Source organism: Phyllobates terribilis, unplaced genomic scaffold (assembly GCF_046119375.1).
Source record: "Phyllobates terribilis strain yellow unplaced genomic scaffold, ASM4611937v1 Scaffold_10__3_contigs__length_209671492, whole genome shotgun sequence".
NCBI classification, from domain to species: domain Eukaryota; kingdom Metazoa; phylum Chordata; class Amphibia; order Anura; family Dendrobatidae; genus Phyllobates; species Phyllobates terribilis.
In genome coordinates this window covers 67,373,190-67,396,774 of record NW_027362770.1, presented here as the reverse complement: position 1 = coordinate 67,396,774, position 23,585 = coordinate 67,373,190, and the positions used below count along the sequence as shown (strand labels likewise).

The 23,585-nt window shown below is 42.7% G+C and overlaps 1 protein-coding gene across 3 annotated transcripts in view; it reads left to right on the top strand.

Annotated features, from left to right (window-relative positions):
* LOC141164392 (A disintegrin and metalloproteinase with thrombospondin motifs 2-like) overlaps positions 1–23,585 on the top strand; it is an 837,082-nt gene that overhangs the window by 674,416 nt on the left and 139,081 nt on the right. For all 3 annotated transcript variants that reach the window (XM_073649565.1, XM_073649564.1, XM_073649563.1), the window contains exon 17: positions 10,866–11,025. In XM_073649565.1, coding sequence (XP_073505666.1) covers positions 10,866–11,025 — 160 coding nt within the window. The remainder of the gene's footprint in view (positions 1–10,865; positions 11,026–23,585) is intronic.

Below are 23,585 nucleotides of genomic sequence, written 5' to 3'. Positions count from 1 at the left end.
TCAAAAAGTCAAATGGTGCTCCTTCCCTTCCGGACCCTACCGTATGCCCAAGCAGTGGTTTTCCCCCACATATGGGGTATCTGCTTACTCAGGAGAAATTGCACAACAAATTACATGGTGCAATTTCTCCTGTTACCCTTATGAAAATGCAAAATTGGGGGCTGAAAAACATTTTTGTGGGAAAAATGTGAAGATTTTATTTTTACGGCTCAATGTTATAAACTTCTGTGAAGCACCTGGGGGTTCAAGGTGCTCACCACACATCTAGATAAGTTCACTGAGGGGTCTAGTTTCCAAAATGGTGTCATTTGTGGGGGGTTTCCACTGTTTAGGCACATCAGGGGCTCTCTAAACGCAACATGGCATCCGCTAATTATTCAAGCAAATTTTACAATCAAAAAGTCAAATGGCGCTCCTTCCCTTCCGAACCCTGCCGTGCACCCAAACAGTAGTTTTTCCCCACGTATGGGGTATCTGCGTGCCCAAGTGAAATTGCACAACAAATTTTGGGGTCCATTTTTTCCTGTTACCCCTGCGAAAATAAAAAAAATTGGGTCTAAAGTAACATTTTTGTGAAAAAAGTTAAATGTTAATTTTTTTCTTACACATTCCAAAAATTCCTGTGAAGCACCTGAAGGTTTAATAAAGTTCTTGAATGTGGTTTTGAGCACCATGAGGGGTGCAGTTTTTAGAATGGTGTCACTTTTGGGTATTTTCTCTCATAAAGACCCCTCAAAGTGACTTCAAATATGATGTGGTCCCTAAAAAAATGGTTTTGTAAATTGTTGGAAAAATGAGAAATCGCTGGTCAACTTTTAACCCTTATAGCTCCCTAATAAAAAAAAAAAAATTGGTTCCAAAATTGTGCTGATGTAAAGTAGACATGTGGGAATTGTTATTTATTAACTATTTTGTGTGACATTTCTCTCTGATTTAAGGGCATAAAAATTCAAATTTTGAAAATTGCAAAATTTTCAAATCTTTTGCCAAATTTCCATTTTTTTCACAAATAAACGCAAGTGATATCGAAGAAATTTTACCACAATCATGAAGTACAATATGTCACGAAAAACAATCTCAGAATCAGGAGGATCCGTTGAAGCGTTCCAGAGTAATTACCTCAAAGTGACAGTGGTCAGAATTGTAAAAATTGGCCTGGTCATTAACGTGCAAGCCACCTTGGGTTGTAAAGGGGTTAAAGAGACAGCTTACCTCTCTCTACCTCCATGTGCAGCCGAGTGAGCGATCTACCACAGTGCTTAACCTTCATGGGTGCCAATAAGATGAGCAGGACTGTAGGTAATTTGGTATTAAGGAAAAGATTAATAGCACAATCATAAGGATGATGGGGAAATAGTATCTTTGCCTTTTTCTGATAACACATCTCCAAAGTCATTCAGCTACCCCGGCAGACCCTTCTGACTAGCAGAGCATATTTGTACTGACTTTAGACATTTCTTGTAAAAATTGGAGCTCCATTTAACAATTTCCTTCTGACACCAATCAATAACTGGGTTGTGAAGAAGCAGCCATGGAAGCCCCATTACCAACCCAGCAGGTACATTATCCAATACAAAACAGGAGATAGATTCAGAGTGAAGTGCTCCCACTTAGAGCGTGAAATCCACCATTACCCTCTTGACCAAATTCTGGACTAATGGTGTCTTGTCAATGGTGAAAATTTGAATGGGTCTTTCCAAACTAACTGTCCCTAATCCTAACTTTAGAACCAATTATGAATTTATAAAGTTAGCAGCAGACCTGTAGTCAATGAACGCCAATTCTGATTCTTGAAACACTTGATTCTTGAAGGATAACACTGTATTCATCAGTACTTTATCAGAGGAAGAAAAAATTACCTGTGAGTCTGGGTGACCTCCTCATAATCACCCAGACTTGCACGTTTTCGTGACAATTTGCTTGCCTGAGGATGAGTTGGGCAATTCTTGAGAAAATGTCCAGTGAGACCACGAAATAGACAGAGTGCAAGATCTAGTCTACATCTTTTCTCCACAACACAACAACTGGCAACTCTAACCTCCAATGGCTCCATCCTAGGTAAATGGACCTGCACGGGGAAGTATACCAGGCACCCAGGTGTTCACCACATCTCACGCGGATTTAGCGGTCCATCTGTATGGCCTGGGTCATGGCCTCTGCTAAAGAACAAGGGAAGTCATGAAGAACCAGAGTGTCCTTCAAAGTCTTGGAAAGACCTTTGTGGAACTGGCACCTGAGCACTGCATCCTTCCATAGAACTTCAGCAGTTCGGCACCCCTATGCTAGGTTCATAATCTTTGCCTAAGCCTCCTGGATTCTGTTGGGCTCATCAGAGATCAAACTGAAGGCATCAAAAAAGACCATTCTGGAGCTTGTGGGGACAAAGAAAATTCCCAAGTTTGAGGACCCCTCACAGTAGGGACATGATTATCCCCACCTGCTGGAAATCTTCCCCTGAAGACCGAGGTCACAGGTTAAAAAATATGTCCAGTCTAAGAGCAGAAAAATACCGGCACATCTGCACCATTCATAGCCCTTGCAGCATACCAGTATATCCATGGGATTCTATTACACACCTCCTCCCATTTTTAACCGGGTGCTACAGTGAAGAAAGTCTATGATAGTTAGGACCAGTGTCCTAACAGTGCACCACATTCTCCCCTGCCCGTCTGTTTTAACCAAGGATCAAGAATAAAGGATTGTTTTTTTACATTTACCGGTGAGTGCTACTCTTTTTTCTCTTGCAAGGACAGATTAAAAAATAGCCTGCAGCTCTACATAAACACCTTAAACTGTTTTTTCTCTCCAAAAAATGTATCAGAGACTGCCGTTACAAGTTTGGGATGGACCAACTGTACGTTAGATGGTACTAGTGTCCCAGCCACCATCAGCAGTGGAAAGCTATAAGAAATTTTTATCAAACTAATTATCTGACCCTGCAACTGATATTGCAATGATTCAAGACTCGGGCATCCATAGCCTGTTCCTGCATCATCTGCGTCATATTCGCCACCTAGTCACAGAGCTTGTGAACAGGATCCATACTGGCGAAAAAGAAAAAACATATAGGCCAGTCGTAATGTGACACTGAGTCACTTCTCACAGACAAGTTATGAGTCAGGAAAGTCAAGGAGTCCGAGGTTAAGATCCAGAAAGGTACGCCCTAAACAGAGGGAAGAGAAAAAGGCGTAGTCAGATTATAGTATAGGTTCAGAATTCAAAGTCAGAGTGCATCAAAAGCAAATAGGGTAATACAAACGCGTAGTCAAAAGGCAAATCCAAGGTCCAGCAACAAAAGATCAGAGTGTTTGAGTTTAGAGCACAGATAAAACACACCACTAAGCTGAAAGCTATGAATGGCAGAGGTCTGGGACTGACAGCTCAGTGCGCCGATTGAGCTGTCAGTCAAAATACCGACAGCCTGGCACTAAATTGGGTGACTGAGCTGTCACTCACTCACCAGACTGACAATTCAGCACGAACCTGATTCCATAGGGCAGCAAAACTGTCACTCACTACATCCAAGACACACTGATTGGAGGAATCAGGACCGTTAGGACCACATGCAGTTTATTTCTAAAATCAAGAAACTCCGCATATTAACTATTTCACAATGGCACAAGCTGGGACATCTAAAAAGCATATTTGTGAAAAAAATTAGATTTTCAGTTCACAATATCCACTGCGCATTTATTTCTGGTAAACACTTATATGGTCAAAATGCTCACTAGATAAATTAATTGAAGAGTGTAGTGTCCAAACTGGAGTCACTTTGTCACGGGTGTGTTAGAGGTGACAGACAGTCTCCCTGCAGTGGTTGGCAGGAGATCTCCACGTTTGGCAATGCAGACAGCTGCTTAGATAGGAAGCTGTGTTTAGGACCCAGCAACTACCTCCCTTTAGTCTGGGTGTATATATACCTGGTGTGTCTAGGTGGGCATCATCGGTTATACTCATTTCTACTTGGAACTTGGCTGAAGCAGCATCACGTCCTCTCTGGAGTCTTGAGGCCCTGTGACCTGTTGGAGTTCTTCTAAAAGCTAAGTTGTTATTCTCCTGTGTTGTCTTCCCCTTTGTCTTTAGAGTGCTCATCTCCTTCGCAAACATTATCGTTAGTAGCACACTATGCCGTCATGGATTAAAATCCTGAAGGGCACGGAAGCACATGTCCAGGCCCGTTTGAAGTTCGCCCTTGGCCATCTGGACGATCCACAGGAAGCATGGGAGAAGATCATGTGGTCAGATGAGACCAAAATAGAACTTTTTGGTATCAACTCCACTCGCCGTGTTTGGAGGAAGAAGAAGAAGGATGAGTACAACTCCAAGAACAACCATAAAGCATGGTGGGCGAAACATTGTACTTTCGGGGTGCTTTTCTGCAAAGGGGACAGGATGACTGCACCATATTAAAGAGAGGATGGATTGGGTCATATATCACAAAATTTTGGCCAACAACCTCCTTCCCTCAGTAAAAGCATTGAAGATGGGTCATGGCTGGGTCTTCCAGCATGACAATGACCCAACAACACACAGCCAGAGCAACTAAGGAGTGGTTCTATAAGAAGCATTTCATGGTCCTGGAGTGGCCTAGCCAGTCTCCAGACCTGAACCCAATAGAAAATCTTTGGAGGGAGCTGAAACTCAATGTGGCCCAGCAATAGTCCTGAAACCTGAAAGATCTGGAGAAGATCTGTATGGAGGAGTGGGCCGAAATCCTTGCTGCAACTACAGAAAACATCTGATCTGTAATTGCAAACAAAGGTTTCTGTACCAAATATTAAGTTCTGTTTTTCAATTGTATCAAATACTTAATTCAAGCAATAGAATGCAAATTAATTATCTAAAAATCATACAATGTGATTTTCTGGATTTTTTTAGATTCTGTCTCTCACATTTGAAGTGTACTTACAATAAAAGTTACAGACCTCTCCATTCTTTGTTGGTGGGAAAACTTACAAAATCAGTAGTGTGTCAAATTCTTATTTTCCCACTGTAGTGACAGCAATCGCTCACCATGTAGGTTAAGGATGTTTAAAAAGATATCCCAATTTCAAGAGAATGCTGAATTTGTTTTATAATGAAAATACTTAGATGTTGTTGAACATGCTTTGAATTTAACTAATGGAATTAAATAAACAATTAACAGAAAACCAATATTGTAATTTGAAAAATAATTGTTATCCAAGCAGAGATTGAGGAAAGAAAAAAAAAATAAGCTCCTTCATGATAAGTAGGATTTGGATCAATATAGAGTTTTCCTGTGAAATAAAAACAACAAAGAGTTCCGTAACAATTACAGAAAAAGAAAAATGAAAAATATAGACTATGGACTCTGGATCTGATTCATGTCTGAATGAAGAAATATTATCTCGAGATAATCCCAATAATCATGAGGTTGAAGCGAGTACTGCTTCTTTAGGCATTCTGATAGAATGGGGGACAGAAAAAAAAGAAACAGAGGGGTTTTCAAGCGCAAGAAGGTCTCCTGGAGGAAATAAGGGGACCTGTTGCGCTTGAGACATAATTTACTAATAGAAATCGGATGTAATTAATGTTATACATATTCCTAATGTGGATTTGTCAGAATCTTTTTTATCAACAATATCTAAAGGGTTACATTTTTGTCTAATCAGTAACTTTAAATATGATGTATTTTAGGTTGATCTCTATAAAGCAGTACAAAGATTCATTTACATAAAAAAAATTTCAGGTAGTATGGTTACTCACTTAACAGTTTACATGGTACATATCTCCAGAACTACAAGCTGGGCAATGTGTTTGGCAATAAGCTGGTTTATTTGCAATATTCATATTGAGACATCACCTACATGCATATAAATGGAGAACACCTGTGGAGTCAAAATAGTGACTAAGCCAATATAACATGTTGTCCACAATCCATTTCAGGAAAATCTGCAGTCCAAAATGGCGCTCCTTCCCTTTTGAGCTTTTCAGTGTGCCTGAGCATTAGCTTCTGACCAAATTTTGGGTATTAGAATATTCAGGAGAACTTGTGTTATAAGTTTTGGGGTCTATGTTTTTTATTACCTGTTGCAAAAATTAAAATTTGGGGCTAAAGCAACATTTTAGTTGAAAAAAATATAATTTAAAATTTTAATCAGAATAAACTGCATAACAAATTATGTGGTCCATTTTCTCCTGTTATCCTTGTGAAAATTAAAAATTTTGGGCCAAAGCAACAATCGAATTGGAAAAAATGTGATTTTTCATTTTCACTGCCAAGTGTTATAAAATTCGGTGAAGCTGTGGGCTCAAGATGGTCACCACACTAGATGAATTTTGTGAGGGGTATAGTTTCTAAAATGGGATCATTTGTGGGGAGTACTGTTCTTTGTTCCTCAGGGGTTCTTCAAATGCAACATGACATCCACAGTCTATTCCAGTCAAAATTGCAAGCCAAAAACCTTCTTCCCTTCTGTGCCCTGTCGTTTGTTCAAGCAGTAGTTTACAATCATGCATGGGGTATTGGCATGCTCAGATATGAGAAAATGCACAACAAATTGTGAGGTCCATTTTCTCTTGTTACCTTTGTGAAAACAAAGATTTTTTTTATTTTACTTTACATTAATTCCTGTGAAGCACTTTAAGGGTTATTAAACTTTCTATATGCTGTTTTGAACACTTTCAGGGGTATAGTTTTTAAAATGTGTTTTTTAGAGGGTATTCTGACCTATAGACCTCTCAAAGTGACTAAAAAAGTGGAGTAGTCCCTAAAAACAGGTTTTGTAAGTTTTGTTGATAAAATGAAAAATTGCTGCTAAACTTTTAACACTTATAAAATTCTCAAAGGAAGGAGTTTTAAATGTGGTGTTGACATAAAACAGAAAAATAATTTCTTAACTATTTTGTGCAGTATGACCAGTTTTAAGGGAATAAAAAATAAAAGTTCTAATATTGAGAATTTTTATAAATTCTCATCAAATTCCTATTGTTTTCCTCAATAAATGCAAATCATATCGACCTAAATTTAACACAAACATAAAATACAGTGTGTGACAAAAAAACACAGATGCAATCCTGAATTATTACCATGTAAAGCAGGGGTCTCAAACACGTGGCCCGCGGGCCGCATGCGGCCCCTCCGGCTTCTTCTTGCGGCCCGCAGGCACAGACCCCGTAACGATCGCGGCGCTCTCCAGCCGCCACCGACATCAGCGCTGTAGCACAGTGTATTGCTGCGCAGAGACCGGCTCTCTGCACAGCAATATCAGTGTCAGCCGCCGGCCTATCAGAGGCCAGCAGCTGACCTCTGCGCATGGCAGTGACGTCATATACCGCTGCTGGCCTCTGATAGGTTGGCGGCTGACACTGGTATTGCTGTGCAGAGAGCCGGTCTCTGCCCGGCAATACACTGCACTACAGCGCTGATGTCGGCGGCTGCTGGAGAGAGCCGCGATCATTACGGGGTCTGTGCCTGCAGGGAACGGAGGATAGGTGAGCATCTTTTTTTTTTTTTTTTCCTGTCATTTGAAATACAGCACAGGGGGGGCACTGTGCGCCGTATGGGGGGACGGGGACCCTGACCGCCGTGTGGGGGGACGGGGACCCTGGCCGCCGTGTGGGGGGACGGGGAACCTGGCCGCCGTGTGGGGGGACGGGGACCCTGGCCGCCGTGTGGGGGGACGGGGACCCTGGCCGCCGTGTGGGGGGACGGGGACCCTGGCCGCCGTGTGGGGGGACGGGGACCCTGGCCGCCGTGCGGGGGGGACGGGGACCCTGACTGCAGTATGGGGGGACGGGGACCGTGACCGCAGTATGGGGGGACGGGGACTCTGACTGCAGTATGGGGGGAACCTGGATGGGGGACATGTCTGCAAGATAAGGACCAGGATGGGGGACCATGGCTGTAATATGGGGGACTTGGATGGGAGACCATGTCTGCAATATGGGGGACCATGTCTGCAGTATGGGGGACCTGGATGGGGGACCATGTCTGCAATATGAGGGACCTGGATGGGGGACTGTGTCTGCAATATGGGGGACCTGGATGGGAGACCATGTCTGCAGTATGGGGGACCATGTCCGCAGGATGGGAGACCATGTTTGCAGTATGGGGGACCAGGATGGGAGACCATATTTGCAGTATGGGGGACCTGGATGGGAGACCATGTCTACAGTATGGGGGACCTGGATGGGAGACCATGTCTACTGGATGGGGGGCCTGGATGGGAGACCATGTCTACAGTATGGGGGACCTGGATGGGAGACCATGTCTGCAGTATAGGGGACCTGGATGGGAGACCATGTCTGCAGTATGGGGGACCTGGATGGGAGACCATGTCTGCAGTATGGGGGACCTGGATGGGAGACCATGTCTGCAGTATGGGGGACCTGGATGGGAGACCATGTCTGCAGTATGGGGGACCTGGATGGGAGACCATGTCTGCAGTATGGGGGACCTGGATGGGAGACCATGTCTGCAGTATGGGGGACCTGGATGGGAGACCATGTCTGCAGGATGGGGGACCTGGATGGGAGACCATGGCTGCAGTATGGGGGACCTGGATGGGAGACCTTGTCTGCAGTATGGGGGACATGGATGGGAGACCATGTCTGCAGTATGGGGGACCTGGATGGGAGACCATGTCTGCAGTATTGGAAACCTGGAGGGGAGACCATGTCTGCAAGATGAGGACCAGTTCAAAAGGTGTATAGAAAATAAAATGGTATCATTAAAAATGTCACTTTGTCATGCAAATAATGCGGCCCCCCAAATTAAATGTTTTTCCGTGTGCGGCCCATATGCCCAGCTGAGTTTGAGACCCCTGATGTAAAGTAACATTTGTCAAATGTTAAATATTTGTTCTGGTCAGGAAGGTGAACACTGGCATTGGTAAGAAGCGGTTAGACAGACCAACCAAAAGTTCTAATGAAAGCTTGTTCCCAATTATCAGATTGGGTGATTTGATCGTTAATGCCAGTATTAACCTAGTCACGACATATGACGTATATTTACATCATACGTCGTGTCTGAGCGTGTGAGCCCGCATCTTTCCCTGCACATTTAATCAGTCATCATGTGCATTTTAACAGCCGCGGGTGGAGCGGTGCTTCGCCCGCTGCTGTTAACCAGTTAAATCCCTCTGACAATCACTGACAGCAGGATTTAACTAAAGCTGACTGGAAGCGTGTCAGTAATCCTGCCCATCGGTGCCCCTGTCATATGATCGTGGGGCGCCGATAGGTTTTCATGACAGCCAGGGATCTGCTGAAGACCCCCGTGCCTGTCATTACAATACCCCTGTGAATGCTTGCTCATGGCCTTATTCATAGAAGATCGTGATTTTGGACAACTGCAGTTTCAGGTCTCCTAAGGGATTTATTAAATAAAGTAAAAGTAAAAAAAGAAAACTTTTTTAATAATATGAAAAAAAAAAACAAGTTCAAATCACTCCGCTTTTGCCACATTGAAAATAAAACAATAAAAAATACACATGGTATCAAGGCGTTTAGAAATGTCCAATGTATCAAAGTATTAAGTAAATTAACATGATTCGTAAATTGCATAACTCGAAAAATATCAAAACACCAGAATTACGTTTTTTTGGCTGTCACAACATTGCAATAAAATGCAATAAAAGCCGATCAAAAGATCATATCTACCCCAAAATGGTATTAATAAAAACATGAGCCCATGGCACAAAAAATAGCTCTCACCTAGCCCCAACCAACCCCATATTCTGAAAAATGAAAACTTTAGAAGTCTTGGAAAATGTCGACAAAAGCCAAAACCAGTTTTCATGCAAATTTCCCAAAAATTTTTCACCACTTAAGTAAAAAAAAACTATACATGTTTGATATCTGCGAACTTGTACTGACTTGGAGAATCATATTGCCAGGTCAGTTTTTCCATATAATGAACATGGTAAATAAAATACCCAAAAACTAATTGTGAAATTGCACTTATTTTTTGTAATTTCACTGCACGTTGAATTTTTTTCCTGTATTCCGGTACGTGGTAGAATGAATGATGTCATTGAAAAGTAAAACTCGTCCTGCAAAATACAAGCCCTCATATGGCTATATTGACGGAAAAATAAAAGTTATGGCTCTTGAAAGAAAGGGAGGAAAAAATGGAAACCAAAAATCAGAAAATAGCCCGTGGATGAAGGGGTTAAAATTATTGTTATCGTCATCACATACTGTGTAGGCAGAAAGTCTGCTGCCAATAATAATGATCTTCACAGAATGATCGTGTTAATGATACACCATTTCTCCATTTATTACTTATAAATTCTCCCTAGTGCAAACAAAAGTACAACTATTTAGCTGAGCTGTGGCAATATTATCACATGGAGCAGGAATATCTGCCAATACATTTTCATCCTGTGCAGTATCCACAGTGGTAGCATTTGTGTCACTTGCAAATACATTGGAAGAGAAAGAAGGAGGCCCCAGGCATGTTTTTTTATTAGTTTTCTTAAACTGCAAGTTTTAGACGTGTAACAACATTTGTAAAATGTACAGAAGACAGGAATGTGATAGTAATACTGTAAAGGGGTTGTCTCAGCTTGTCAAGTTATGACCTATCCATAAGATAAATTATAACTTGTTTATCTCGGAGGGTCCAATTTTTGAGTCTACTGCCCATGCCGAAAACTGGGCTCCAATATGTTCCACTTGAGTAACTTGGTTATCTCCATAAATCCCATAGACAATTAATGGAGCGTTTCCAAAACCAACCCCATTCTCAGCGATCAGCAAGCAGTCACTTGTCCTGTAGTAAGATACCTTGAAAAGTTGGGAAAATGAAAATGATACAGTATTGCATATAATCAGTCAGGTCTCTTGTGAGAGCTCTGCACCATCAACATTATAGCTATTGCATTCTCTTTGTATTTCAGGTAATTCCAAATGGAAATGTTAAAATTTCATTGTCTTATAAGTACATGATACATGAAGATTCCTTAAATGTAGGTAACAATTATGTTCTGGAAGAGGATGTGGTTGAGTATGAGTGGGCTTTGAAGAAATGGTCCCATTGTTCCAAACCGTGTGGAGGAGGTAATTAATCCATTTATCTGCTTTTTACAACTATTTTAGGTAGCAGTAATGTATTTTAAAGTTTATGTATACTTTCACACAGAATTTTCTTTATTGTAAATTTGCTTATTAAATATAAAGCTAAGCATTTTTTAAATAGTCCTTATTATAACACTTCTACAATATTGACAACAATTTTATGTTAGAGTTAGTAGCTAGGAGGGGGAGGTTGTATATAGATCAACAGTGGAGCGAGGGGAAGTGGTCTATAGAAGAGAGAAGAGCAGAGACAACATACACAGGAGGAAATCACACAAAGAGGAAATATGTGCAGGGTAGAAATTGTGTTGATATAAGTGAAGATAAAAGCACCCTGGATACACACAGCCTATATTACTGGGTGGGGACATTGCCACAAAAGTAAAATCTGAAATATGAATTACACTACAAACCTCATATGAAGGTGGGTCTAAAAACAGGAGCTGTGGAGTCAGTAAGCCAAACCTCTGACTCCGACGCCTCAATTTCCCTGACCTCCGACTCCACAGCACAGACCGGAATAGAACAGACATTTATAGGACATTTCACAACTTTCCCAAATTCTTATGAAAACATTTACAACACATACTGCATTGAACTAATGTACCCAATTGAGTGACAGAACATTGCTCAGTGAGCTCAGCGCAGTTCAGGGGCGTTCCTCAGCATGTGTGGTCGCCTCAAGCCACCACAGACGCTGATGCAGAATTATCGGTCAGATGGAGTACAGCGTGGGACAGTATGTCGGACAGGTGAGTATTATGGTTGTTTTTTACTTTATTTTTTTACAGGGTACAACGGCTTCAGGGAATTAAATGTAAAGGTGAGTATAATGTTTATTTTATTCTTATTTTTACACTTGTTGGACACAGCATGGGCAGAATACAACTCTCAACATTGTCCCTTGCTTGCGCTGATCGCAGTGCCGGCAAGGGACAATGATGAGACTTGCCTACAGTACCCCGCGCTTGGGAACAGCACAAACTGTACCAATGATTCCCAGGTGCCGGTATGTGTGATCCTGATGCGGCACATGGGCAGCACACGGTTGCCACACTTATGCCACACAGGGACACATGGACACTGGTCTCTCCGGTACTGTTTTCTCCAGTACCGAAAATATCAGGACGTGTGAAAGAGCCCTTAAACTTAGTGCAATGTTCTTAACCAGTGGCATATACAAAAATCATTAAAGGTGTCTAAGCTGTCCATAGCCTTTAAAGTACAGTACAGACCAAAAGTTTGGACACACCTTCTCATTTAAAGATTTTTCTGCATTTTCATGACTATGAAAATTGTACATTCACACTGAAGGCATCAAAACTATGAATTAGCACATGTGGAATTATATACTTAACAAAAAAGTGTGAAACAACTGAAAATATGTCTTATATTCTAGGTTCTTCACAGTAGCCACCTTTTGCTTTGATGACTGCTTTGCACACTCTTGGCATTCTCTTGATGAGCTTCAAGAGGTAGTCACCGAAAATTGTCTTCCAACAATCTTGAAGGAGTTACCAGAGATGCTTAGCACTTGTTGACCCTTTTGCCATCACTCTGCGGTCCAGCTCACCCCTAACCATCTCGATTGGGTTCAGGTCTGGTGACTGTGGAGGCCATGTCAATTGGCGTAGCACCCCATCACTCTCCTTCTTGGTCAAATAGCCCTTACACAGCCTGGAGGTGTGTTTGGGGTCATTGTCCTGTTGAAAAATAAATGATGGTCCAACTAAACGCAAACCGGATGGAATAGCATGCCGCTGCAAGATGCTGTGGTTGCCATGCTACTTCAGTATGCCTTCAATTTTGAATAAATCCCCAACAGTGTCACCAGAAAAGCACCCCCACATCATCACACCTCCTCCTCCATGCTTCACGGTGGGAGCCAGGCATGTAGAGTCCATCCGTTCACCTTTTCTGCGTCGCACAAAAACACGGTGGTTGGAACCAAAGATCTCAAATTTGGACTCATCAGACCAAAGCACAGATTTCCACTGGTCTAATGTCCATTCCTTGTGTTCTTTAGCCCAAACAAGTCTCTTCTGCTTGTTGCCTGTCCTTAGCAGTAGTTTCCTAGCAGCTATTTTACCATGAAGGCCTGCTGCACAAAGTCTCCTCTTAACAGATGTTGTAGAGATGTGTCTGCTGATAAAACTCTGTGTGGCATTGATCTGGTCTCTAATCTGAACTGCTGTTAACCTGTGATTTCTGAGGCTGATGACTGGGATATACTTATCCTCAGAAGCAGAGGTGACTCTTGGTCTTCCTTTCCTGGGGTGGTCCTCATGTGAGCCAGTTTCTTTGTAGCGCTTGATGGTTTTTGCAACTGCACTTGGGGACACTTTCAAAGTTTGCCCAATTTTTCGGACTGACTGACCTTCATTAAAGTTATGATGGCCACTCGTTTTTCTTTACTTAGCTGCTTTTTTTCTTGCCATAATACAAATTCTAACAGTCTATTCAGTAGGACTATCAGCTGTGTATCCACCTGACTTCTGCACAACACAACTGATGGTCCCAACCCCGTTTATAAGGCAAGAAATCCCACTTATTAAACCTGACAGGGCACACCTGTGAAGTGAAAACCATTTCCGGTGACTACCTCTTGAAGCTCATCAAGAGAATGCCAAGAGTGTGCAAAGTAGTCATCAAAGCAAAAGGTGGCTACTTTGAAGAACCTAGAATATAAGACATATTTTCAGTTGTTTCACACTTTTTTGTTAAGTATATAATTCCACATGTATTAATTCATAGTTTTGATGCCTTCAGTGTGAATGTACAATTTTCAAAGTCATGAAAATACAGAAAAATCTTTAAATGAGAAGGTGTGTCCAAACTTTTAGTCTGTACTGTACATCAATAGCACTTTTGTGTTGAGTAGATTATAGTTTAAATTGCATATGCCCACTTACTTATCTCAATAAAGAATATGTTTTGCGCTGTTGACATCTGACATTGCTCAGTAGTAGGATATGGATCCTAATAATTATGTATAAATAACCACAGCTATCCAGAAATGTAATCCAGTGAAATTATTGATAGGCTGCATAAGGAATATTCTACACATCACATTTTGGTAATTCTGGACCATGATAACGGATTAATAAATTTGCGAGACAGTGTATGGTAAATGGCGGTCAGTCATTTCTTCCAAACTACATATGCATACAAAGCAATTGATATACTTTTCTCACTCACTTGTCTGTTTTACTGCCTTGTAAATGTATTTTCTGAAAGAAAATATAGTGGGGTAAAAAAGTATTTAGTCAGCCACCAATTGTGTAAGTTCTCCCACTTAAAAAGATGAGAGAGACCTGTAATTGACACCATAGGTAGACCTCAACTATGAGAGACAAAATGAGAAAACAAATCTTGAAAATCACATTGTCTGATTTGGAAAGAATTTTTTTTCAAATTTTGGTGGAAAATAAGAATTTGGTCAATTACAAACAAGCAAAGTTTCTGGCTCTCACAGACCTCTAACTTCTTCTTTAAGAGGCTCCTCTGTCCTCCACTCATTACCTGTATTACTGGCACCTGTTTGAACTTGTTATCAGCAGAAAAGACACCTGTCCGCAACCTCAAACAGTCACACTCCAAATTCCACTATGGTGAAGAACAAAGAGCTGTCGAAGGACACCAGAAACAAAATTGTAGCCCTGCACCAGGCTGGGAAGATTGAATCTGCAATAGGCAAGCAGCTTGGTGTGAAGAAATCAACTGTGGAAGCAATAATTAGAAAGCGGAAGACATACAAGACCACTGATAATCTCCCTCTATCTGGGGCTCCACACAAGATCTCACCCTGTGGGGTCAAAATGATCTCAAGAAAGGTGAGCAAAAATCCCAGAACCACACGGGGGGACCTAGTGAATAGTGTTGAGCCACCCCCGTAGTGTTCGGGTTCGGTTCGGTTCGTCGAACACCTTAGAACACCGTCGAACACCGTTAAAACCAATGGCAGGCAAACAAAAACACATAGAAACACATAGAAAACACCTGCAAAGGTGTCCAAAAGCTGACAAACTGCTCAGAATACACTCTCTTTAAAAAAGCCGGCCGGCAAATTCAGCAGCGGCATACACCGGTACCCGACAATTTAGACAAGAAGGAATAGAGCATCACACATAGATTAGATAGATAGAAACATGTCAGTCACACATATAAGAAGCACAGTGACAGTGTTGGTTACTGCACTTGTCATTTAGTGTAAAGGATTTATTAAAAAAAATATTAGTGTTTTCATGCACTGTCTCTTTAAAAAAGCCGGCCGGCAATTCAGCATCTGTACCCGACAATTTAGAACAGAAAGAATAGAGCTTCACACATAGATTAGATAGATAGAAACATGTCAGTCACATATATATGAAGTACAGTGATAGTGTTGGTTACTGTACTTGTCATTTAGTATTAAAATAAAGGATTTATTATTAAAAAAATTGGCGTGGGGTTCCCCTTAATTTTAGGCTCTAGCGGAGGTTAAGCAGACGGCTGGGGCAGATGTTTGAAGCCTGGGAAGGGGGTAATACCCACGGAGCTTCCCAGGCTACTAATATCAGCCCCCAGCTGAATACATAGCCTTTACTAGCTATTAAAATGGGGGACCCCCCCAAAAAAATGACGTGGGGTCCCCCCTAATTTAATAGCTAGCAAAGGCTAGGCAGACAGCTGGGGGCTGATATTAATAGCCCAGGAAGGGAGCCATGAATATTGGCCCCCTCCCAGGCTAGAAACACCAGCCGTCAGCCGCCCCAGAAATGGCGCATTCATAGGATGCGCCAATTCTGGCACTTAGCCTCGCTCTTCCACGCTGCCCTGGTGCGGTGGCAGGGGGTAATAGGGTTGGGGTTGATGTCAGCTTATAATGCCAGCTGACATCAAGCCCAGGTTAGTAATGGAGAGGCGTCTATAAGACACCCCCATTACTAACCCCATAGTCAAAGTTAAAAAAAACACAAACACCCAGAATAAAGTCCTTTAATTGAAATAAAGACACAATCCTTTATTGTTCTAAATTAAACCATACTTACCATCACGCCCATTCCAGCTGAAGCCAACGATCTCCTGCAATAAAAGAAAAATAATAAAGCAACCTCATCCTTACCTTTCCATGGTTCCCACGACAGCTTCAGCTCTGCTACATCGAGATGACAGGCTGGACCGCAGCAGAACGCTGCCATCCAGCCTGTCATCCCGCAGACACTGAGAAGCGCAGGCTTGCTTGCGCTGCTCAGCGTCTCTCTGTGACGACATCCAGATGAGCCGAGTTCATGTCCAATGAACTCGGCTCACCTCATGCACGTCACTGACAGCGTGGGAGAATTCTCCTGCACTCAGCACTTCAGCGTGAGAATTTTCCCACGCTGTCAGTGACGTGCATGAGGTGAGCCGAGTTCATTGGACATGACCTCGGCTCATCTGGATGCCGTCACAGCGAGACAGTGAGGAGCGCAAGCATGCCTGCGCTTCTCAGTGTCTGCGGGATGACAGACTGGATGGCAGCGTTCTGCTGCGGTCCAGCCTGTCATCTCGATGTAGCAGAGCTGAAGCTGTCGTGGGAACCATGGAAAGGTAAGGATGAGGTTGGTTTATTATTTTTCTTTTATTGCAGGAGATCGTTGGCTTCAGCTGGAATGGGTGTGATGGTAAGTATGGTTTAATTTAGAACAATAAAGAATTGTGTCTTTATTTCAATTAAAGGACTTTATTCTGGGTGTTGTGTTTTTTTTAAATACTTTACTAGAAATTCATGGCGGTCATGTCTAATACTGGCGTGACCCCATGAATTTTGGGCTTGGGGCCAGCTGATAATACCAAGCTGGCCCTAACCCCTTTATTACCCAGTGAGCCACCGCACCAGGGCCCTGGATGAGTTGGGTACAGCGCCAGAAGATGGCGCTTCTATGAACGCGCCATTTTCCGGGGTGGCTGCGGACTGCAATTTGTAGCGGGGGGGGGGGCCCAGAAAGCTTGGGCCTCCCTGCGCTGCAGATTCCAGCCCCCAGCTGCCTAGTTGTACCTGGCTGGACACAAAAATAGGGCGAAGCCCCACGTACTTTTTTTTTAATTATTTCATGAAATTCATGAAATAATTAAGAAAAAAAGGCCTTCCCTATATTGTTGTGTCCGGCCAGGTACAAATAGGCAGCTGGTGGTTGGGGGCAGCCCGTTCCTGCCTGCTGTACCTGGCTGGACACAAATATAGTGCGAAGCCCCACTTCAATTTTTTTAAATTATTTCAGGAAATTCATGAAATAATTTTAAAAAAATTGACGTGGGGCTTCGCACTATATTTGTGTCCAGCCAGGTACAGCAGGCAGGAACGGGCTGCCCCCAACCACCAGCTGCCTATTTGTACCTGGCCGGACACAACAATATAGGGAAGCCCTTTTTTTCTTAATTATTTCATGAAATAATTTAAAGAAAATTGACGTGGGGCTTCGCCCTGTTTTTGTGTCCAGCCAGGTACAACTAGGCAGCTGGGGGCTGGAATCCGCAGCGCAGGGAGGCCCAAGCTTTCTGGGCCACCCCCGCTGCAAATTGCAGTCCGCAGCCACCCCGGAAAATGGCGCGTTCATAGAAGCGCCATCTTCTGGCGCTGTACCCAACTCATCCAGGGCCCTGATGCGGTGGCTCACTGGGTAATAAAGGGGTTAGGGCCAGCTTGGCATTATCAGCTGGCCCTAAGCCCGAAATTCATGGGGTCACGCCAATATTAGACATGACCACCATGAATTTCTAGTAAAGTATTTAAAAAAAACACAACACCCAGAAAAAAGTCCTTTAATTGAAATAAACACACAATTCTTTATTGTTCTAAATTAAACCATACTTACCATCACGCCCATTCCAGCTGAAGCCAACGATCTCCTGAAATAAAAGAAAAATAATAAAGCAACATCATCCTTACCTTTCCATGGTTCCCATGACAGCTTCAGCTCTGCTACATCGAGATGACAGGCTGGACCGCAGCAGAACGCTGCCATCCAGCCTGTCATCCCGCAGACACTGAGAAGCGCAGGCTTGCTTGCGCTCCACAGTGTCTCTCTGTGAGGGCATCCAGATGAGCCGATTTAATGTCCAATGAACTCGGCTCACCTCATGCACGTCACTGACAGCGTGGGAAAATTCTCCTGCACTCAGCGCTTCAGCGTGGGAGAATTCTCACACTGAAGCGCTGAGTGCAGGAGAATTCTCCCACGCTGTCAGTGACGTGCAGGAGGTGAGCTGAGTTCATTGGACATGAGCTCACCTTATGCACGTCACTGACAGCGTGGGAAAATTCTCCTGCACTCAGCGCTTCAGCGTGGGAGAATTCTCACGCTGAAGCGCTGAGTGCAGGAGAATTCTCCCACGCTGTCAGTGACGTGCAGGAGGTGAGCTGAGTTCATTGGACATGAGCTCACCTTATGCACGTCACTGACAGCGTGGGAGAATTCTCCTGCACTCACCGCTTCAGCGTGAGAATTTTCCCACGCTGTCAGTGACGTGCATGAGGTGAGCCGAGTTCATTGGACATGAACTCGGCTCATCTGGATGTCGTCACAGAGAGACGCTGAGCAGCGCAAGCAAGCCTGCGCTTCTCAGTGTCTGCGGGATGAGAGGCTGGATGGCAGCGTTCTGCTGCGGTCCAGCCTGTCATCTCGATGTAGCAGAGCTGAAGCTGTCGTGGGAACCATGGAAAGGTAAGGATGAGGTTGCTTTATTATTTTTCTTTTATTGCAGGAGATCGTTGGCTTCAGCTGGAATGGGCGTGACGGTAAGTATGGTTTAATTTAGAACAATAAAGGATTGTGTCTTTATTTCAATTAAAGGACTTTATTCTGGGTGTTTGTGTTTTTTTTAACTTTGACTATGGGGTTAGTAATGGGGGTGTCTTATAGACGCCTCTCCATTACTAACCTGGGCTTGATGTCAGCTGGCATTATAAGCTGACATCAACCCCAACCCTATTACCCCCTGCCACCGCACCAGGGCAGCGTGGAAGAGCGAGGCTAAGTGCCAGAATTGGCGCATCCTATGAATGCGCCATTTCTGGGGCGGCTGACGGCTGGTGTTTCTAGCCTGGGAGGGGGCCAATATTCATGGCTCCCTTCCTGGGCTATTAATATCAGCCCCCAGCTGTCTGCCTAGCCTTTGCTAGCTATTAAATTAGGGGGGACCCCACGTCATTTTTTTGGGGGGGTCCCCCATTTTAATAGCTAGTAAAGGCTATGTATTCAGCTGGGGGCTGATATTAGTAGCCTGGGAAGCTCCGTGGGTATTACCCCCTTCCCAGGCTTCAAACATCTGCCCCAGCCGTCTGCTTAACCTCCGCTAGAGCCTAAAATTAAGGGGAACCCCACGCCAATTTTTTTAATAATAAATCCTTTATTTTAATACTAAATGACAAGTACAGTAACCAACACTATCACTGTACTTCATATATATGTGACTGACATGTTTCTATCTATCTAATCTATGTGTGAAGCTCTATTCTGTCTGTTATAAATTGTCGGGTACCGCTGCTGAATTGCCGGCCGGCTTTTTTAAAGAGACGGTGCATGAAAACACTATTATTTTTTTTGATAAATCCTTTACGCTAAATGACAAGTACAGTAAGCAGCACTGTCACTGTACTTCATATATATGTGACTGACATGTTTCTATCTATCTAATCTATGTGTGATTCTCTATTCTTTCTATTCTAAATTGTCGGGTACCGCTGCTGAATTGCCGGCCGGCTTTTTTAAAGAGACGGTGCATGAAAACGCTATTATTTTTTTTGATAAATCCTTTACGCTAAATGACAAGTACAGTAAGCAGCACTTTCACTGTACTTCGTATATATGTGGCTGACATGTTTATATCTATCTAATCTATGTGTGAAGCTCTATTCTTTCGTTTCTAAATTGTCGGGTACAGGTGTATGCCGCTGCTGAATTGCCGGCTTTTCATGTTTCACTGTTGGCACTGTTCCCATCGATTTGGGCAATCACTGTAATGCCACAACCACCATGGCTGTGGCATTACAGTGAGTGGCAGACAATCCCTGCATGATTGGTGCTCTAAATAGCGCCAGACATGCAGGACACGCTTTTGGTGCACGAACAGTTATCGAACATAACCTCGAACAGCCGAATTTTTTGCAAATCGTTCGGGTTCGTCGAACAACTCGAACAACGCCCAAAACAGCTCGAATTTGAGATTGGCGAACAGTTCTAGTCGAACACCGCTCATCTCTACTAGTGAATGACCTGCAGAGAGCTGGGACCAACGTTACATAGGCTACCATCAGTAACACACTATGCCGCCAGGGACTCAGATCCTGCAGTGCCTGACGTGTCCCCCTGCTTAAGCCATTACATGTCCGGGCCCATCTGAAGTTTACTAGAGAGCATTTGGATGATCCAGTAGAGTATTGGGAGAATGTCATATGGTCAGATTAAACCAAAGTTGAACTGTTTGGTAGAAACACAATTCGTCGTGTTTGGAGGAGAAAGAATGCTGAGTTGCATCCAAAGAACACCATACCTACTGTGAAGCATGGAGGTGGTAACTTCATGCTTTGGGGCTGTTTCTCTGCCAAGGGACCAGGATGACTGATCCGTGTACATGAAAGAATGATTGGGGCGATGTATCGTGAGATTTTGAGTGCAAACCTCCTTTCATCAGCAAGGGCATTGAAAATGAAACTTGGCTGGATCTTTCAGCATGACAATGATCCCAAGCACACCGCCAGGGCAACGAAGGAGTGGCTTCGTAAGAAGCATTTCAAGCTCCTGGAGTGGCCTAGCCAATCTTCAGATCTAAATCCTATAGAAAACCTTTGGAGGGAGTTCAAAGTCCGTGTTGACAAGCGACAGCCCCAGAACATCACTGCTCTAGAGGAGATCTGCATGGAGGAATTGGCCAACATACCAGCAACAGTGTGTGCCGACCTTGTGAAGACTTAAAGAAAACGTTTGACCTCTGTCATTGCCAACAAAGGATATATAACAAAGTATTGAGATGAACTTTTGTAATTGACCAAATACTTATTTTCCACCAAAATTTGAAAAAAATTCTTTCCAAATCAGACAATGTGATTTTCAGGATTTGTTTTCTCATTTTGTCTCTCATAGTTGAGGTCTGCATATGATGTCAATTACAGGCCTCTCTCTCTTTTTAAGTGGGAGAACTTGCACAATTGGTGGCTGACTAAATACTTTTTTCCCCACTGTATGTAATATAAGTTCTAAATAGTTCTTTTTCTTCAACTCTGCAAGTCATATATAAACTACTTATCAATCTGTAAATATGTTTGCTTTTCCAGTTCAACATTTACATGGGTAGCATATTCAGTACAGTGTAAAAGTATTAGGAAGGTGTGGCAAAAATGCTGCAAAGTAAGAATGTTTTCAAAAATAGTTGTAATAGTTTATTTTTGTCAATTAACAAAATGCAAAGTGAGTGAAAAAAGCCAATGTTTGAATGTTTGGATTGTCTTCAAAACAGCATCTTATTGGTACAATTGCATACAATTTTTGAGGGAACTTAGCAGTGAGGTTGTTTAAAACATTGGAGAACTAACGACAGATCTTTGGATGTAGACTTGAACAAATCCTTATGTCTTATCACTTCCAGGACTTCTTGTTCTTTTTCACACTAAGTTAGTTCTTAGTGATATTGGTTGTATGTTTGGGGTTGTTGTTCTGCTACACAATAAATTTAGAGCCAATCGGATACCTCCTTGATGTTACTGCACAATGGATAAGTATCTCCCTGTATTTCTCAGCATTAATGACAACATTAATCCTCACCAAACTCCTTTTGCTGAAATGCAGCCCTAAACTTGCAAGGAACCTCCACCATGCTTTTCTAAGCCAATCAGTCCAGAGTTGCCATTTTACTGCACCTCAGTTCCCATGTTTTCATGCATACTTGAGTACCTTGGCCTTGTTTCCATGTCAAAGGTATAGCTTATTGCCATAATTGTTCCATGAAAACCATTTCTGGCCAGACGCCTCCAAACAGAACATGAGTATAGCTGGGTCCCACTGGTACATGTTAGTTCTGATCTGATGGCACTGCTGTATATCTTCCAATTTTAAAGGGAAGTAAGCATGATGTGTCTTTCATCTGTTGCCCTATTTCTTTGGCTGATCACGGCACCTTTGTTTGTCAACATAGCCCATTTCTTTTGTGTTTCTTGAAAAGAGTTTGAACAGCACATATTGAATTCCTAGCCTGCTTTGAAATATTTTTCTGGAAGAGACTTGCTAATGCAGTATAACTACCTTGTGTCTTGTTCCTGTACTCAGTATTGTCATAGCACGTGACCTGTGACATAAAACTGTCATTCTTAACATCACCTTTGTAGCAGAGTTTAGCTTTTCCTCACCCAGTCTTATGACTCCCACACAGGTGTTTTTGTTTAAGTTAACAACTGTGTTTCAACTGACATATAAGCAAATTGTCTCTTCAGAGAACTAGAACGAAGTGTGAAATATGGTTTGGCTCAGTGAGAGGCATCTGACCACGATCCAAGGGGTCACTCTCCGCAAAGAGAAACGATACCCCTAACCTACATATAAAAATGACGATTATAATCTGTTTGGTATAAGTGGTTACTCATACACCTGACTATAAGCCTACAAAATCCCTGACTTTGTGCAAGTGTACCAAGAAGAATTGATGCTATTTTGTAAGCAAATGGTGGTCACACACTAAATATTAATTTGATTTAGATTTCTCTTTTCATTTTGCATTTTGTTAATTTATAAAACTATATTATACTGTACTATTTACATTTCTTGTTTTGAAACCATTCTTACTTTGCAGCAATCTTCCAAAACTGCCTAAAATTTTGTGGAGTATAGTAGTTGAATTGTAAATTTGTAAGATTAAAAAACTCCGTCGTATTTAAAGAGTTTGTCCAGTATTTTTATATTGATTGCCTATCCTTACAATAAGTCATCAATATCAGATTGGTAGGGGGCACCCCACCAATCAGCTGTTCCCAGTGCTGGTGGTGGCCAGATGTGATCAGTTGTGGAGCCGAACATCACAGCTCCGTCAACTGTAAGGCGGTCGCGGGCAAGAAATGCACATCCACCTGTTATGTTCTGCTACCAGAGCTAAGGAAAGAGAGGAGATCTGTCCCTACGATAGAACTCAGCTGAATCCCTACGATGTAACAGGGAACCTGATCCTGCGATCAGACCTGCTAAAGTCCTAAGCTAGTCTGTACGGAGACCTATAGATGTGGGGAAGGAATCCCTACAAGTACTAAGGACTGGGAGGAAAATGGGACACCTCCTAACAGAAATAGTAGCAGACAGACGAACAAACAAAATATATAGAACATAGAGGTCCGAAGACCAAGCAAACTAACAGAGTTAGATACAGAGCACAGGCTAGCTAGAAAGTAGTTATACAATGAAGTCCAGCAAAGCCAGAAGGGCGGAGCAGGATTAAATAGGCCAACAAGGTCATGTGACCAGCAAAGGAAAAAACCTAAGAGCAAGGTTCTAACAGTACCCCCCCTTCTAAGAGGATCCTCCGGATCCCCTAGGACCAGG